Consider the following 17,692-nt stretch of genomic DNA (forward strand, 5'->3'; position numbering starts at 1 on the left):
GGTCGTCCATAACTGAGGATCTTGAGTCTGGTAAACAAAGATCAAGAGGTCAAGAGGCTTTTATTGTCTTTCTAGCTATAAACAAGTATACAGTGTATACAATTAAGTAATGTTCCTCCCAGACCATAATGCAACGCAAAAGAAGAACATAAGTGCAAACAATAAGGATGAAATACAGGACCAGTGTTAACATATAGGCAACACCAACCAGTGCACCATACATTGACATTTTAACAGATACGCATATAGCATACAGCAGTCACTTCATTTCAGAACAGAGTATTGTTAAATGGAATAGAATATTTGTTAAATTTTTGTTGTAAGTCTCTGGCAGTTAAGGAATCTGATGGCATGGCGTAAGAAACTTGGTAACTCTTCTGCAACTGTGAGATAGAGAAGAGTTTGTGTGAATGGTATGTGGGCTCATCTATAATGCTGGTAGTATTGCAAAAGCAGCATTTGTAGTAAATGTCCATGACGGAGGGGAGAGAGACCGTTATTACCTTTTCGGCTGTTCTTACTATTCTCTTCAGGGTCTTGCGGTCCGAGACGGAGCAATTCCCAAACCAGGCAGTGAAGCAGCTGCTCAGGATGCGCTCTATTGTAGAACACGGTGAGGGCAGTGGCAGGGGGCTGAGCTAGAAGTAGGAGTTACTGCTGGGCTTTCTTGGCTATGGAGCTGGTATGGAGCTGAGGTTCTCTGCTAGGTGGACACCAAAGAACTTGGTGCTTGTAATGATTTCCACAAAGGAGCCCTCGACACTGACTGGAGAATGATCACCATGCACTCTCTTAAAGTCGACCACCCTCTCTTTTGTTTTTCCACATACAGAGACAGGTTGTTGACTCTGTACAAGTCCATTAGTCACTGCCCTTCCTCTCCGTATGCTGACTGACCGTCCCTGTCGATGAGACCCCCGCCCCCCCGGTCTTGCCATTAGTGAACTTCACGATGCGGTTCAAGCTGTGCATCGCTGCACAGTTTTGGGTCAGCAGAGGGAACAACAATGGACTGAGCACACAACGCTGTGGATCCCAGTGCTCAGTGAGGTGGTGCTGGACCACGAGTCCACGTGCTCTTTTGGTCTCTCTCATAATGGAAATCTGCTGTGCTAGGCATTTCTGTTTAGCTTTTGACATTTTTGTTAAGCTGTTTCAGCTTTGCCATGTTTGTGTAAAATATGAACTTCAACAAGGATGTTTGACACTTCAAAAGAAAATTCGCCTCATGCTGGACAAAAGTTCAATTACAATGAGTTTATAACATTTTATAACCATTAAGTGTTCATTAGTGGGTTTATAACATTTTATAACCATTAACTGTTCATCAGTGGGTTTCTAACATTTTATAACCATTAAGTGTTCATCAATGGGTTTAAAACATTTTATAACCATTAAGTGTTCATCAGTGGGTTTATAACATTTTATAACCATTAAGTGTTCATCAATGGGTTTATAACATTTTATAACCATTATCTGTTCATCAGTGGGTTTATCACATTTTATAACCATTAAGTGTTCATCAATGGGTTTATAACATTTTATAACCATTATCTGTTCATCAGTGGGTTTATCACATTTATAACCATTAACTGTTCATCAATGGGTTTATAACATTTATAAGCATTAACTGTTCATTGGCTGTTCCATATTCTTGAACAGCATTATTTGGAATGCACATTCAGTCCTGGAATACTGTGGCTGCACTCAGTAAACTGGACGTGGACTGTTCTCCGGTGCTTTCTGGAATCATCTAGCAGTTGAAGACGTGCATATACCAGATGTTTATGTGGCAAGTTTTTGAAAAATGCAAACAACAAACAACTCTTAGCACCAATTGCCAGACCTGGATGTCTATGTTACACTATTACACTAACAACTGTTAGACTAACTATTATACTTCATCATCAGTAGAAAATGTTTAGTATACAGCAAAACATAGGCTATGTGACTTAATGATTCTAAGACCATTTCAGTTCTTTCTAGTCTCATCATCATTAAGCAAATGTTATGTGCAGTGAGGAACTTGTATCAGTAAGGTTGCCTACATGTATTGGGTGACTCAACAATACAGTCAGAACACTAAACAAATAGTAAAAAAGGCCAGAAATTAAACAGTTATAGTGAAAATGTACAGAGAAGTGATGTGAAGCGATGTCTGCGCATCACGCAGTTCATGTTCTTAGCAAATCAAACAAAGCAACTAAAATGAAAGCAAGCAGCTTATATTAATGTAATAGATGAGGCTCAGAGTGATGAGAAGGATCCATATGCAGGTAAGGGGTTTTAACGAAGGGAGCACGAATCAGAGCACAAGAAAAAAGGGGCAAACGTATGAGGCAAAGTCAAAAAACACGAGCACAGTTCAAAACACAAGAACAACAACAGCAGGTAGCAAACAGTAACACTGGCAGTAATTCACACAGAGTGAGAGAACTGGAGAGTTTAAGTAGGGAGGCTCATGTGGTGGGAATAGGGGACAGGTGAGTTCAGTGGAGGTAGCTATGGCAACTGGGCTAAAACTCTAGAGAAGAGGCCCTCTGTTGGCCAGAGGGGGGATTACTGACAAGAGAGCAGCTAGATTTTAGAGAAATATGCCAGTGTTTTTCAACCTAATCTTTATGTCCTCTATCTATAGCGAAGGGTCGGCTGCCATAGACAATCATTTCTATGTTTATGATAATAGATTCTTTGCAAGATATAGAAGCAGCACATTCAGTACGGCCAGTACAAGAAGTAGAAACACATCCAAGGAAGCAGAAGGATGAATGTGGTGTATCACAACACTCCCTACTGCATCACACACAGGTTCACATTCACTCAACGTTTGCTATTACTGATACACTATAATATATTTACATGCCACCCTGCTCTAGTGTCACATGTCAAGTTCCATTTTAAGTTTTTCTGTTCTTTCATACATCATTGCCAGATTCTTCAAATGTTCTGATAAATGAAAAGGTTGGGCAATAAACAGAAAGTGCTTACTGAGCACATTTACAGATGAACAGTGTTAAAACTAAATGGAGTCACCACAGGTGGAACAGCATCACATCAAACAGGTAGAAACTACATATGTGAGTCTGTCACCTTAAGACTCCTTCACTGATTCTTATAAACATGTAAATTACCTGTAAACAACTTGTAAATTATAATCACCCATCTTGATAAACATTTGATTTTTAAATAAGTGTTGTTATTAATTGTCATACTTAGTTTTTTATGTTTTTGTTTTGTATTTTACAATTTTAAATCTGTAAGAATTGTGAACTTTTTCTCACTAGTTGTAGTAGGAGACGGTATTCCATATATTACACACAAGTTTAGTGATTTTGGCCATTATGTCATACACATACACTATATGTCCTCCTTCCCAAATCCTCTGTGTGAACACTGATTTCCAGTATATTTTTCTCAGTTCCTGAGCACTGAACATTTTCTAGCCATGTTGGTTCTTGTTCCCGCGGGACAGAGTCTGGGTCTCCATTCTAATCCCCCAGCCAGATGTCTCCTCACCTCCCCTGCATACCCCCCTCCCACCTGCAGTTTGTTGTGGAACATCATGTTGTTCTGCAAATGTTTTGAGCAGTGGGATTTATGGTGGGATTTGCTGCCTGTTGACTTGTCCCTAACAGATCATCCTGAGCCAAATCCCTGACGCTCAGCCTCAGCTGCCCAGCTTCACACAGAGCAAGGCTGGAGAGTGCCACACACACCATGCCCCATCTTAGGATTTCAGAACCTCAGAGTTCCATAGATAGATGGGTGAAAGGCAGTAGTGCGTGCACACACACACACACACACACACACACACACACACATACACACACACACGCGCACGCACGCACGCACACGCACACACACACACACACACACACACACACACACACACACACACACACACATATTTGTTGATTTGGTCTGAGTCATTAATGCTTGGTAATCCCTAAGCACTGTCCAAACAGAGCTCAGATTCACAAACCCATATACACACATATCCACATCTATGCACATAGATGCACATATGGACAACCATATACAAACGAACCAAGCAGGAGCACATACTCATGCACACATACAAATGCTCACACATACTCACACTCCAACTCACTCCATACAGAAGGCTTATAATGACATGCTCATCATGAACATGATGACATGACTCAAATGGTAATAATTAATATGGAGAACTTTCATCTGCCAAGCATGATAATAGATTTATATATAGAAATATATATCTTATAACTTTTTCATACAACAGTCCTATAAAACTTCTCTCTCCTTTTCTTTATCTCTGTTTCTCTCTCTCACTCCATTTTATTCAAATATCTCTTTGGTTGGGACTGGATGAGAGATTTGTAACACCCAGATTTTAGCCCAGATATTTTTATGAGCAATTATGGGACAATTTGGTCCCTTACAACTACTCAATAACAACTCATCATTGTCAAGGGACGCTCCCCCCCCACGAGTCATTTGGTATGGCCTGCCGTGTGCAGGGGAGTTCACCTTGTTTGTGGCCACGCCTTTTGTGATTACATGCACCTGCACAGGGTTTAATGCCATGTCTATTTAAATCTCCGCTAGTGTGTGTATGGTGTTGGTCACTGTTAGTCTGCTGTTATGTTAAACACTTATGTAGTCCTTGTTAAGTGTTATTGTGTAGTGTGTTGTGTTAATTATGGAAGTCATGTCTTTTGTTAATATTGTGTATGAGAGCCACCAATGTTGTTTGTCTTTCGTTAATAAATGTTTCACCTTATCGAGGGAGTCTGTGCATCCTGCTCCATGCCCATTGGCACTCGGGCCAGCAGATTCGTTACAATCATCAGTCCAGATAAGACAATAATGCTCAATAATAATGAAATCATTAGAAAGGTATGTGAATTTGCTTTTATATTAATGCAATACTCATTTGAACTCATCAAATTAAAGCTGAATATTGTTGAACACTGAACATTGTTGAACTGAATATCTAACAACAGCTGGTTTATAAACCAGATGACTGAAGTGTAGTATCTTCAACATACAAGCTGATCATACAGCTTTTCAGCTTTTTATGGTTTGTCACTGTCATTTACAAGAAAAAATGACCAGAATAAAAACCTTCAGGATGCCTTTATTTTTCTGAGCCAGTTTTGATATGTCCCCTATTTAAACCTTTCTCAAAAACACCAAAGACATCAGTGACCAGTGCTGCAGCCACATGCAAAATATGTGACAGGTAGGTAGGACCGCCTCCTGGCAGAAGAGCTTTCTGATTGGTTAATATAAATAGACTGTGTTTAGCTTACTGTTTTGTTGATAACAGAACCCAGGGCTCTGTCACTGATAACTTTTCCCTCAGCTATTTTAGTACTATTACAGGGATGGTAAAACATGGGCCATGTTGGAGGGGAGCATGGGAGGGGCTTTAAATCAGTTACTTAAATAAAGTACTTTCATAAATGATTCTAGTCAAATGCTTGAACCGTTGATCTGTGTATGTTTTCGCCCTCATGGGAGCAGTATGATTTGTCATAAAATTGCAGAGGTGATAAATGGAGCAGTCATCTTGTGATTTCTCTCTCTCTCTCTCTCTCTCTCTCTCTCTCTCTCTCTCTCTCTCTTTTGCTCTCTCTCTCACACACACACACACACACGCACACAAACACACACACACACACACACACACACACACACACACACACACACACACACAAAGTGCTCTGCTTTCTGCATGAAGCATAGCACACAGGAATAAACGCCAGGGAAAATGTCAGCAGATGTATAGAGCCACCTATATATATATATATATATATATATATGGTGTTTCATTATTATTATTTATGTACTCAACCAAAATTAAGTAACACAAGCATATTTTCGCTGAACATAGTTAAATGAGGAGGTCAAGATTTCAGGTTATTCATGGGTATTTTACTGCACCTGAGACCAAGCCTAATGTAACCTAAACCTGACATTCCAAAGATGATGTTTTAAAGTTAGAATCAAGGTGTACCTATGAAAATAGAAAGGAAATAACACCCTGGATGAACTGAAAACACCAAGCACATATATGAGTTCCCCAGGACAGCTTCTGTTGTGAATGTGATTGCCAGACAGGGAATAAGGTAGCCCTTTAAACCAGTGAGACTTATGCTATATGGACAAAAGTATTGGGACACACCTCTTCATACTTGTATTCAGGTGTTTCATTCATAGTTATATTGCCACAGGTGTATAAAATCCATGCAGTCTACACATATTTCTGAAAGAATGGGTAATTCTAAAGAGTTTACTGAATTCGAGTACTGTGGTACTTTAATAGAATGCCACCACTGCAACAAGTTAACTGGTGAAATTTCTTCCCTCTAAGATATTCCACATTCAACTGTGAGTGGAATCATTGAGAAGTGGAAGCATTTAGGAACCACAGCAACTCAGCAACCACAGAGCATGATAACTGAGTGCTGAGGTGCATAGTGCATAAAAATCACCAACACTATGCTGATTCAATAACTGCTGAGTTCCTCTGGCATTAACATCAGCACAAAAACTGTGTGCTGGAGTTTCATGTCATGGGTTTACATAGACAAGCAGCTGCATGCAAGCCTTACATCACCAAGCACAATGCCAAGTGTCGGTTTGAGTGGTGAAAAACTCGTCACCACTGGACTCTGGAGCAGCAGAAATGTGTTCTGTGAAGTGACGGATCACAGTTCTCTATCTTGCTGTCTGATGGAGAAATCTGGATTTGGTGACTGCCGGGAGAACGTTATCTGTCTGACTGCACTTTACCAGCTGTAAGGTTTGGTGCAGGTTAATGATAATGCTATGATAATGGATCAGCCCGTTCGTACATGAGGTCAGTGGTCAAAGCCCGATCCGTACCTTGAGTACTTCAAACCTCAAGTACGGCTTGGCTTGAAATACCTTGCTTCAGGTCTATTGGACGACAAGCATCGAGACTATTTTCTGTCCTGGCTCCAAGATGGTGGAATGAACTCCAACTTGCTGTCCACACAGCAGAGTCCCTTGCAGTCTTCAAACGCAGACTGAAGACCCATCTATTTGCAGAATATTTAAAGGACAAGTGACACTGCTCCTATATTGACTGACTAATTTAATACTTATTGTAGGGTATTGTTTATGTTGTTTAACAAACTCTAGCACTTATTGTTTATAGCACTTATCATTGTTTAAGATAGACCTTATGTATTTAGTACTTCTAGGTATCAGCATTCATCCCTGTATTCTACAGTATTCTAATTCATTGGTATCTTTAGTTCTAACCTACTGTACTGTACTAGGATATATTCTATGAGTAAATGACAAAGCACTTTTGTAAGTTGCTCTGGATAAGAGCATCTGCTAAATGCCATAAATGTAAATGCTATGGGTTGGATTTGCAGGGGTTGGCTTAGGCCCCTTAGTTCCAGTATAAGAAAATCTTAATGCTTCAAGATACCGAGACATTTTTGACAATTGTTGCAAAGGACAACCAACTCCATATTAATTCCTATGAATTTAGAATTGGGGCCATAAAAGCTCCTGCATGTGTGTAATGTGTAGGTGTCCCAATACTTTTGTCCACACAATGTGGCAGAATATTTTTAGTGCCAAGCTTTTAAAGTTCTTAGGAAATCTTGCTTAATACATACTTGTATGCTTCATTTGTCTTTTAAGTCTAGATCCCTAAAATCTAATATTGACCATAAGAGAAATAAGAGTGATTTCTCAAAGATCAGCATCAGCTTGTAGTCTCCGTGAGATGTTTGTCTGCATATCTTGCTGAGCCGCCCTTTGAGCTGATGTGTGACTGCTTTGGTATTTTGTCTGCAGGGTTTGGGATATGGTTGCATATCCAGTGTTGTAGAGTATATATAAGAGTGTAGGGCATTATTGCCTGAGGGATAACTCTTGCTGTGCCTAAAGTTTCAGTGACGTCAGTGTCTTTGAGAAATTTAAACTCAAAACTAAAAAGTTGTATAGCATTGTCTACTTGCTAGGACCAAGGCATACGGTTTCTAACAAACCCTTGGGCTGACTGTGCATGTGTGTGTGTGCATGTGCATGTGTGTATATGCTGTGTTTATTTGTGTCTTGTGTGCAACAAACAGAAAAAATGTTTTAAATATTTTTGCAATTCACAGTGTACATATGTTGTGCTGTTTTTAGCAACTGTGTATAGAGCTAGTGCAGCTTAATAAACTATCTAAGCTGTGTACCAGTAAGTGTAGACTTATAATGGGTTGAAACTAACCACGATACTTCTTAATGGGTGTGCGCTAATATGTCAAAAATGTTAATATATCACTGTGTAGTGAGCATGAGGAAGATACACAGACTCTTATATGGAAAACACGGATTGGAGAACTGTGAAAACTGACCCTTTATGGCTCTCCAATTCCAGTATAAAGCACAAGTCTAACAACGTCCAAGTCACCCTTAGATCTCGTGGTTCATTACACAAGTGGTTAGAGTAACAAATTAGCATTTATTTAAAATAATTTAGCATATATAGATTTTCTAGAGCATATTTAATATCTATTCTCATATTAATTCAGATTTTTGAGAAGTTTGTTTAATGATGGTTTTGGAGAAAGGAACCCAAGCAGTTTGTAGTCTGATATCCAAACACCTAAAGAGCAGAAGTACTTAATTAAAATACAAGCAGGCTACCTGATTAAAAGTTAATTGCATTAAAAACGTTAAGTGCGAATTACTCTTTAATAGGTACCATTGTTTGGCCAATTGAATATTCTGTTTATGATTTCTATTTATTTATTTTTTGGAATAGACAAAGCTGCTTGATTTCTGTCTGCTTACGTTACCTTTACTACAAATTATGGCTCTCGTCTTGAGCAGTTATGAGCCACCACCAGGTTTGTCGTTGGTAAATAGACTGTAAACCTAAAGGAATCATTTCTATTGACTTATAAAGGAATAATAGCATGTTTTAATGTGATATTAATGTATATACTAATTGTTAATATATCAGGCCAAAAATATTGACGTTAAGTTTGTAAAAAAGGCGAGACTTCTTCGGAATCTATTTTATTAGGACACTATAGTCTACGGTTTCGTAGCCTCATTAATGTTACTGTATATCTCTGCTCACATCTATAAGATAAAAAGGGAAAAAGGAAATGCCCTGAAATTTTACCTGGTGTTTTTAAGCACGTAGATAACGCCAGACTCAAAAAGATTTAGTAGAAATTTACATTTTCCTACGGAGCTAGCTTTATTCTTTTGAGCAATAGATGAATAAATACTACTCAAATTTTAGTTACCTTTTACTAAATTATAAAAAAAACCCAGCCAATTATTATTAACTATTTAACTATTATTAAAATAATATTTTGCCACAAAATATTTGCGCGCTAGGAAAATTATTTCTTATGATGGTGACGATGACGCTGCTGAAGGTGATTGTTGTTGTTGCTGCTGCTGGAATTGCTGTTGGTTTTTGATCGCGTACAGGCTATTAGTGTGTAATATATGCCTGACACTTATTTATTCTAAACATGCAAGTATAGTTTATTTCAGAAAATCGATCTAAAGGATTTGGTATTGGACTGTAAAGGCACAGCAAAATATTAATTTCTGCCATTAATGTAATAAAAATTAAGCAGGAGATATTTAAATGCTACTGTCGGTTACAGTAGGCTATAACTGAGAAAGAAAAAAGACTTGAGCACAGAATAAAACCCCCACTCCAACCCATAAATATTTAAATACATAGACGCGAAAATTGTTATTTCCAGAATGAATACGCACTGTTGTCTGTGTAATTTAACATGTATAAGATGCGGAATCAGACGTGGGCACTGTGTGCTCAACGACAAGCCTACCTGAACCATATATGGACGAGCCAGGCTTTAACGCCGTAATGGCATTCGGCCGTGACTAACGCAACACTATTGAGAAGCCGTGATGCGAATCCACAATAACCATCACTAGTAAACCATCAAGAGTAATCCACAATTACTCCAGGAAACTGTCATACTTTCATACAGGAGTGAAAGAAATCGATACTACACGTAAGAACTGAGCCGGAGCCACTGGAGGCGCTCCAGTCTCATTCAGTCGCTGGCTGGAAGCACAGATAAAAAAACCCACAAAAATATGTATTTAGCATATTAATATATGCTGTTTATTTTTATATTTGCTCGTTTGCAGACAGAAAAATATCTAAACTATTAACATTATTAGTAAAATGCCCTGTAGATTGTGAGATACACAACTAGGATATTTCTTTAACACTTCATGCTAGTGTATAGCTATTTGTATTAACATTTCAAGATCACTTGTTTTGTGGTTCATAGGTAAAAAGACTGAATTTCCCTCCCATTGAGACTACGTCAGACGCTTAGGAGACGTTCCTGCAGGATGTCTTTCGCAGCTCCACGGCGCTGAGCGATACAGCGAGCTCACCGCAGGAGCGCCTATTGACGTCGCACGATTGTCAGCGAGTTCAAAACCCCTCCTCCCACACCGGGGAGGAAGCTGCGTAGACCAAGTCTGATAAATTACAGATTTCTCGCGTTCAACGCGGCGCCGCGTCCTTCCTTCTAGAAGTCCTGTCATGCATGAATGTCTCGATCTAAGCGCGTCTGATCTTTTTTTTTTCAAGTAGGAAAGCAGAGCTTTTTTGTTATACCCGGCATGGGTGATCAGAGGGAGCCGACAATGGTACAGAAGTCGACTTCATTTAGCATCAAAAGCCTCCTGCTCCCGTCCAGAATTGACAGCCAGGACACCGGGATCGCAGGAAAAAGCGTCCCAGTTTTGGGGTCAAATTCAGAAAAATCTTCGGAACCATCGGAAATGGACTCTGCAGCTTTCGAACACGAGCAAGCGAAAGACGAGTACGACTCTTCTCCAGAAGCGGAGAAGCCTTCGAAGCAGGGGAAGATTGGTAAGTACGACAAGCCGCCGTTCAGTTACAACGCGCTCATCATGATGGCTATTCGACAGAGCCCGGAAAAGCGACTTACTTTGAATGGTATCTATGAATTCATTATGAAGAATTTCCCTTACTACCGAGACCACAAGCAAGGCTGGCAGAACTCAATCAGGCACAACCTGAGCCTCAATAAGTGTTTTGTAAAAGTACCGCGACACTACGACGATCCAGGAAAGGGAAATTACTGGATGTTGGACCCCTCCAGCGATGATGTATTTATCGGTGGAACCACGGGTAAGCTCCGACGACGGTCGTCGACTTCAAGGGGAAAGTTGGTGATGAAAAGGGGTCTCCGCTTCGCGCCCCTCGGACTCGGCGAACGCGTGAGCAATCCCCTTTGCTGGCCGTTGTCTCCTTTTATACCCTTACACCACCCACATTACAGCGGGTGCTCGCGCGGATTTCTTAACCACGGACAAAGTTATGGATCACTTCTTCCAAGCGTGGAGCCTATCAACGGGGACGTTTCTCGTCCAATGCTTGGAGCCTCCACGGGCAGCATCAGTTTGTCTAACGGATACAGCGTGAGCTCGCCACCCGCTGGATTACTATCAGGGCACAATGGGTATTTTGTACCCGGAGCGCAACAATCTCAGGCGCTTCAGAGCGGACCCGGGTATGGAATCTCAAGCTCTTCGCCCACGTTGCTGTCGGATTCTCTAAGAACTACCATGCCGTCGTTTCCCTCAACATTTTCGAGTGGATTTTCAGTTCTGTCGCCTCCTAAAAGGCTCGCGCCAAATTCTTTCCTTAGCTGAGCGTTGGACGTTAACAAAACCGACAGAACAAAACGTCCCCAGAACTTCCCTTCTCACAACACACAACATGCAAGCTCTTCTTTTGTGTTCCTCGTGGACTAAGTGTTTTTTTGTTTTGTTTTTTTAATTTGTTGCTGGTTTATTATTTAAAGTAATTTTGTAACAATAGTATAATGGCATACCAAAGGCGTTACATAGGCCTATATGTGTTTTTATAAATAATTAAATTAATTTAAAGATTGGCTATTTCTTTGTAAATTATGTAATGCATGTTTTGTATTTATTGAAAATATCGATAACATGCCTATCTAGTCTAATCTTGTGGTCTCATAAACAGAATAATTTTATTATTCCTCACCTTTGTGACATTTAATTGTGAATACGCCTTAACACGTTCCGCCTGGGGTTTACACTAGTGAAGGTGTACGTGAACTCGCCTCCTTACGCGTGCTAACAATACTACAGTCAACACACATCAAGCCGATATGCAGTGATTGCCAACTGATTTACCTCTTTTTTTGCAAGGCGAAGACATTTGGCTTGGTTTCTAAGATGCTATAGGTGTTGGTCTTTATCTCAGGATAAATGACATAAAAAAGCAAGGCTATTGCATTAAAAACAAACAAGCAAGCAAACAATAAAAACTGGTCAGTTCTGCAAAACTGCATATTATCGTTCTGTCACGCGCGCGCAATGACGACTATTCAGAAAGCCCTCAAAATGACAGACTATTATTTCCTAACAATATTCTAAAGGGTTTAAATTCGGAAATGGGGAGATTAATAACTGGATGTTTATCTTCGTTGACATTTCAGTTCACTGATATGACAATTACCCTGATTGCTGTAATTTGGTCGCCTCACCCCCTAATACATATTTCAATTTCCGTTCAAATATCTCGTGTCTTTCCCGGTGAATCTTCGAGAAATTCTCTTTGTAAAAATGTAGCTTAAATTTTTGCACCTTTATTTAGTCATCTAATGTGCATTTGTTGTACTTTGTTGTTGTTTTGTTTATTTCAGTACAAAAAAGGCTGAACTTTGTTCAGAACAAATAAATAAACGATTATTTCTGTATTAATGGAAGAAGAGTGTTTGTTAACGTCTCACGTACAAATCCTACTCTACCCTAGAATGGTCTATATGCATTTGGTTTTAGCAATCCATTGAGGAATCTTTTGGGGATCTGTGAATAATCTATTTTTATGAACGGAGAGGAATTTCATTTGCTTAGTAAAATACCAACAGCATCATCACAAGTTTAGCTTAATCAAGGATGTTCATAGGACAAATATAACATCGACTTGGAACTGTGGTGCTGATTTATTTTCCATTACAATGCATTATAATGCAAGTATTGATACCTTTTACAATTTAACCTTAGCCTCAGTTTGAAATGAAAAAAACAAAAAAAAAAACAATGTAGAATGTGCTGTATTCATAAAACACATAAAAAATCCAAGCTCCGCTGACCGCATAATTATCCACAGCAAGCAGACAAATACATCGCAACGGAGGCAAGCTGTTCACGGACTTTCGGTGTTTTATCTTTCAACTTGTCGTTTTGCGTGGACTGGAGAAGCTTACGACAGGCAATCAGGCAAACGTCATGTTTGACACAACAGCCCCAAAATTTCGATCAAGGCACACGGAGCTGCTCCCGAGGAGTCTACTATGGTGAAGATTAAAATTCTACGCGCTAGTGTTGCCTTAGTAACAGCCAGTTTAAGGTTCGCATCAGTCAGCACCGCCCAGCAAGATGTCTAATGTCTATCAATCACTGAAAGATACCTTATATCCTTTGTCAGAAATCCGTCCGATAACTTTAGGAATAATTTGTTGAATATTATTTACTTACTGCAATATATATTTTAATTAAGCAGATAAAGTGCTACTAAAAAGAACCACAATGCCATAACTAAATTTGTGACAACAATTATAAATAGCAATGTAATTAGATATGCACACCGATGGTGTCTTTATATCACGCGAAGCACAGGCTACGAATAAGAATTTTATGTTAAATCTGTTGTCTAGCCTGCATATAAAATAAAATGTAATCAAATCTTTCTTTAATTTATTTGATTTTTATAAATCATTTCTCTTGCCTTGCCTCTGATGTCCACAAAAAACTAAACGTTTTTTGGAGCAGATTATTAATAGCATAATTATTAATAATAATATAATAATAATTATTATATATAAACATAATGTAATAATAATAAAATTAAATTCAGATTAAAATAACTAAGCGTAATTTCAAATTGTCAATTTCAAAGGTGTAGATTATAACAAATTACACACCTGTCTGTCAGCAACAGTAGGCTACACAATGAATTGCCGACTTAAGCAGTGGTCATCTGGTTTGTTAAATAACTATTTAATGGTCAACTGGTTTGTTAAATAACAAGACTAGATAGACTAGATAATGAACTACAGTAGATAAGATATTTCAGGAAATCTCATGTATTATATCATAATACATTTTTTAAAGGTAGCCTAGTGGGAAACTCAACCGAAATTGATATATGGAGGCCTTTAATACCACGAGGACTCTCACTATATTTGTATAAAAATACACCTACAGAGTTAAATGTTAAATGTCAAAATATTTATCTTTCAAAATCGCCTGTATGAACAATACCCAGAACAGGAACGACAAACAGTTGTTTTTCTATTCTATTTCACGTGTATTTGAAGCACATCAGAATAGGTACAGGTCAAATAGTCAGTAAATTTAACAAACACAAAACACGAGAGTCTATATTGTAACGACATCCGATACACCTACATATTCTAGGCTGCTATTTGTAAGAACATTGATCGCAGAAACTGAACTCAAGGCTGCTCATATTGTTTTTGTTCAACTCAAGGAAGCACAATCGTCCAACGAGATGTTCTCGCATCTTTAATAACATATACCCAGAAAATCTTCCTTGCAATCCTATTTCTGAAGCAACGAATTATTTTTGCTTCCACCTTCACAAATACTTTTAATAGAACAATGGAATGTTCTGCAAAAGGCAATTCACATATCAGTTTTTAAAAGATCCGCGGTTACGGAAAAATTATGCTACACAGAGAAGTAAAGACTTTTGTTTGTGGTGAGATAATCCAGTAACCTATATTAGCAGTAAATGAAGATTAAGTTTCGATTAACCAGTATTCCCCATGGATACGCACGGTCAAACTTACTGAACAACTTTAAACATTTTTGCTATATCGTTTTAGCCCTACGGACTGTAGCCAGTATTGTAAATTTGTCTCATAACTTAACATTACTTCAACTGACTGAAACATCAACAAATATAGAAACACACACACATCAAAAACTCGATATTTTAAGGGTCAGGTTTAGTCACCCGACTAGGACGAATCTAACACGCTTGAAAGGTGTCACAAACAATTGTGCGCTTGTTCAAGCAGATTTACATTAAAATTCGCAAACTATGCACCTTACATTCTACAAATACGTCATTCGTAAAAAAAAAAAAAGTCTGTTTTAAAAATTTACGATAAGAGCCCAATAATTGCCTTTACATTGTGAATTTACTTGAACTTTCAAGTAGTGTATTCCGGAAATTGTCCAAAAACCTAGAAAATAATGTCTCACATAATAATAAAAACGCTAAACGCATACCACTGATAACCTGCCCCGTGGGTAAGTGGTTATTTGTAAGAATCTTATTTATACAGGCTATCGGAACTCATGAAAACAGGTAGCATCAAAATAAGACCCCCACCGAAAAGAGATTTGGATCCGCTGAAGTTTTCATTTTTGATCCATGTACTTTACCAACCATACCTCTACATCTCTTTAGTACAAATGCCCCGACGGGTCAATGCGCATATTGTGCACTAACGACTTTGACACTAACTTAAAACACCTCCATTATCCAGCACCTGCTTAAATGTCTATTTTTAATTTGCTGTGTATGCTACGCATTTATCACGTACATATTAGACTACCACACAGCAACGGCAAAAAAGAGAACAACAACAACAACAACAACAACAACAACAAACAGTGGAAAACACAGTGTCCATGTCTGGATGTGAAGTGGATGTTATACACTGCTCTGGCAAAGCTCTCACAGACCGTTTTTGGGATGTGCTGAAGAAAGACCAACGGAATTCCGCCAACAAAAAAACGCGCCCCCTCCTAATGAACTATTAACAGATGTCCTGGAACCGTGGGAACGGACATTTATTTAAACTTATTAAAATTGCACAGTGAGCAATATTTGTAGCATTTTCTTTCTTTTTTATGCTCTTCATAAATGTAACTGAGAAATAAAATACATAATAAAATTATTGTAAAATTCTTAAGGGCAAAAAAAATTAAAATTGACATCTAGCAAAAAGTGTCCTTGTGTGTGTGTGTGTGCGTGTGCGTATGTGTGTGTGTGCGTGTGTGTGTGTATGCGCGTGTACGTGTAATGTTGTGAGTCTGATCTAGCTCTGTATTTAGGGATTACATTTAAGCCTTTACTTTAGACATTAAGGGCTCAGTATGTGTGTGTGTGTGTGTGTGTGTGTGTGTGTGTGTGTGGATTATCAAAGAAATTCTGAAAGCTTTGCCTTAATACATTTTGTAAATACTGCAAATAATTAGACCACCAGCAACATAAATACTTTTGGTCTGAATATAATTAAAACAATTGTCAATTATTACACTGACAATCGGCTTGTTTCAGTGTTTTTTTGTATATGTTAAAAGTGATTATTTCTTTCTTCATAACATTAAGATTATTGGCTTGCAGGTACATATGAACCAAAAACATGCAAATAAGCAACAATCATATTTCACAATTTCAGGAGAAAATTCTCAAAGAAATTGCGAAGAAATGCACTGGTATTAGAAGACCTAGGCCATATGGAATGCCTTTAGTTGTCATATATGCATATACAATACAACAAAATGCTTCTTTCCACATATGCCGGCTTCTCTGGAACCTGAGCACTTCTTTGGAAGCTAGGGTCAGAGTCCAGGGTCAGCCATCATACAGTACCCCTGGAGCCAAGAGGGTTAAGGGCTTTGTTCAAGGGCCCAGCTGTGGTTGCATGGTAGAGCCAGCATTCGAACCCACAACCTTCCAACTGATAGTGCAAAGTCCTTTTCACTAATCTACTAAGCACTAAATAGAATTAATATAAGGAGCTGATGGCTGACCATCACTAGTGATGTGGCTATAAGCACTATGGTGGATTTTGGACCTGTGCAAATCCCTTCTCTGGCCCAAACTGCTTGGACAAACCATTAATTTTTTAAATAACCACACAAGCTGCAAATTCCAGATGTAACTGAACTTGAGCACGTCTCTTTATAGATTACTTCATATCTATGCATAAATAATTGCAGAAATTATTTTGTGCACAGCTCATCAGTTATGTGACTGTACTGATGTGTGAACTGCAAGCTGGTAAAGGACAAAGCTTGCTCAAGTCCATACACCGGCTTTGTCCCATAGCTCATTTGTTTGGCCTCTACAAAGTTGATAAAGGTAAAGTCTCTTTTTCCATTATCCATCCTGGCGTGTTTGATGAGTCGTGAACTAATCACCATAACAATGAAGGCTGCCGGAGCGTCCTCAAACAGTAGATCTGGAAAGGTTGGCATGGTTGAGCAGTTTTGGTGTTTGTAAAGTGACCTGCTGAGATCATTAGGAGGAAGCATGGTTATTCTGTAAAGTTCCCAATGACATCCTCTCCCCACTGTCTCTGAACACCTTACTGACTGAATACCATTAGGCAGTGCATACATCCTTCACAATGGACATGTCACATTTATGTTGACATTATTATAAGCCATTCTATAACAATTACACAATGTTACATATCACATTTTGTTGACCTTTATAGATCAATTATTTCTACTTTTTGAAATAATTATGTCAAGTTATTTAGATTATTTACACAGTAAAAACATTGTGCCAAAGGAAACTGACAGAACAGCAGTTCTGTGGAGATTCATACAATAAATC

General features: G+C 38.6%; 1 protein-coding gene across 1 annotated transcript; it reads left to right on the top strand.

Moving 5' to 3' along the window:
- The first annotated feature begins 10,541 nt into the window (after positions 1–10,541).
- Positions 10,542–12,685, top strand: foxg1b (forkhead box G1b). Its single transcript, XM_027012001.2, has one exon. The coding sequence runs from the start codon at positions 10,651–10,653 to the stop codon at positions 11,707–11,709; it is 1,059 nt and encodes a 352-aa protein (XP_026867802.2). The 5' UTR covers positions 10,542–10,650; the 3' UTR covers positions 11,710–12,685.
- Positions 12,686–17,692: the final 5,007 nt, after the last annotated feature.

This window comes from Electrophorus electricus, chromosome 1, assembly GCF_013358815.1.
Source record: "Electrophorus electricus isolate fEleEle1 chromosome 1, fEleEle1.pri, whole genome shotgun sequence".
Taxonomy (NCBI): Eukaryota; Metazoa; Chordata; class Actinopteri; order Gymnotiformes; family Gymnotidae; genus Electrophorus; species Electrophorus electricus.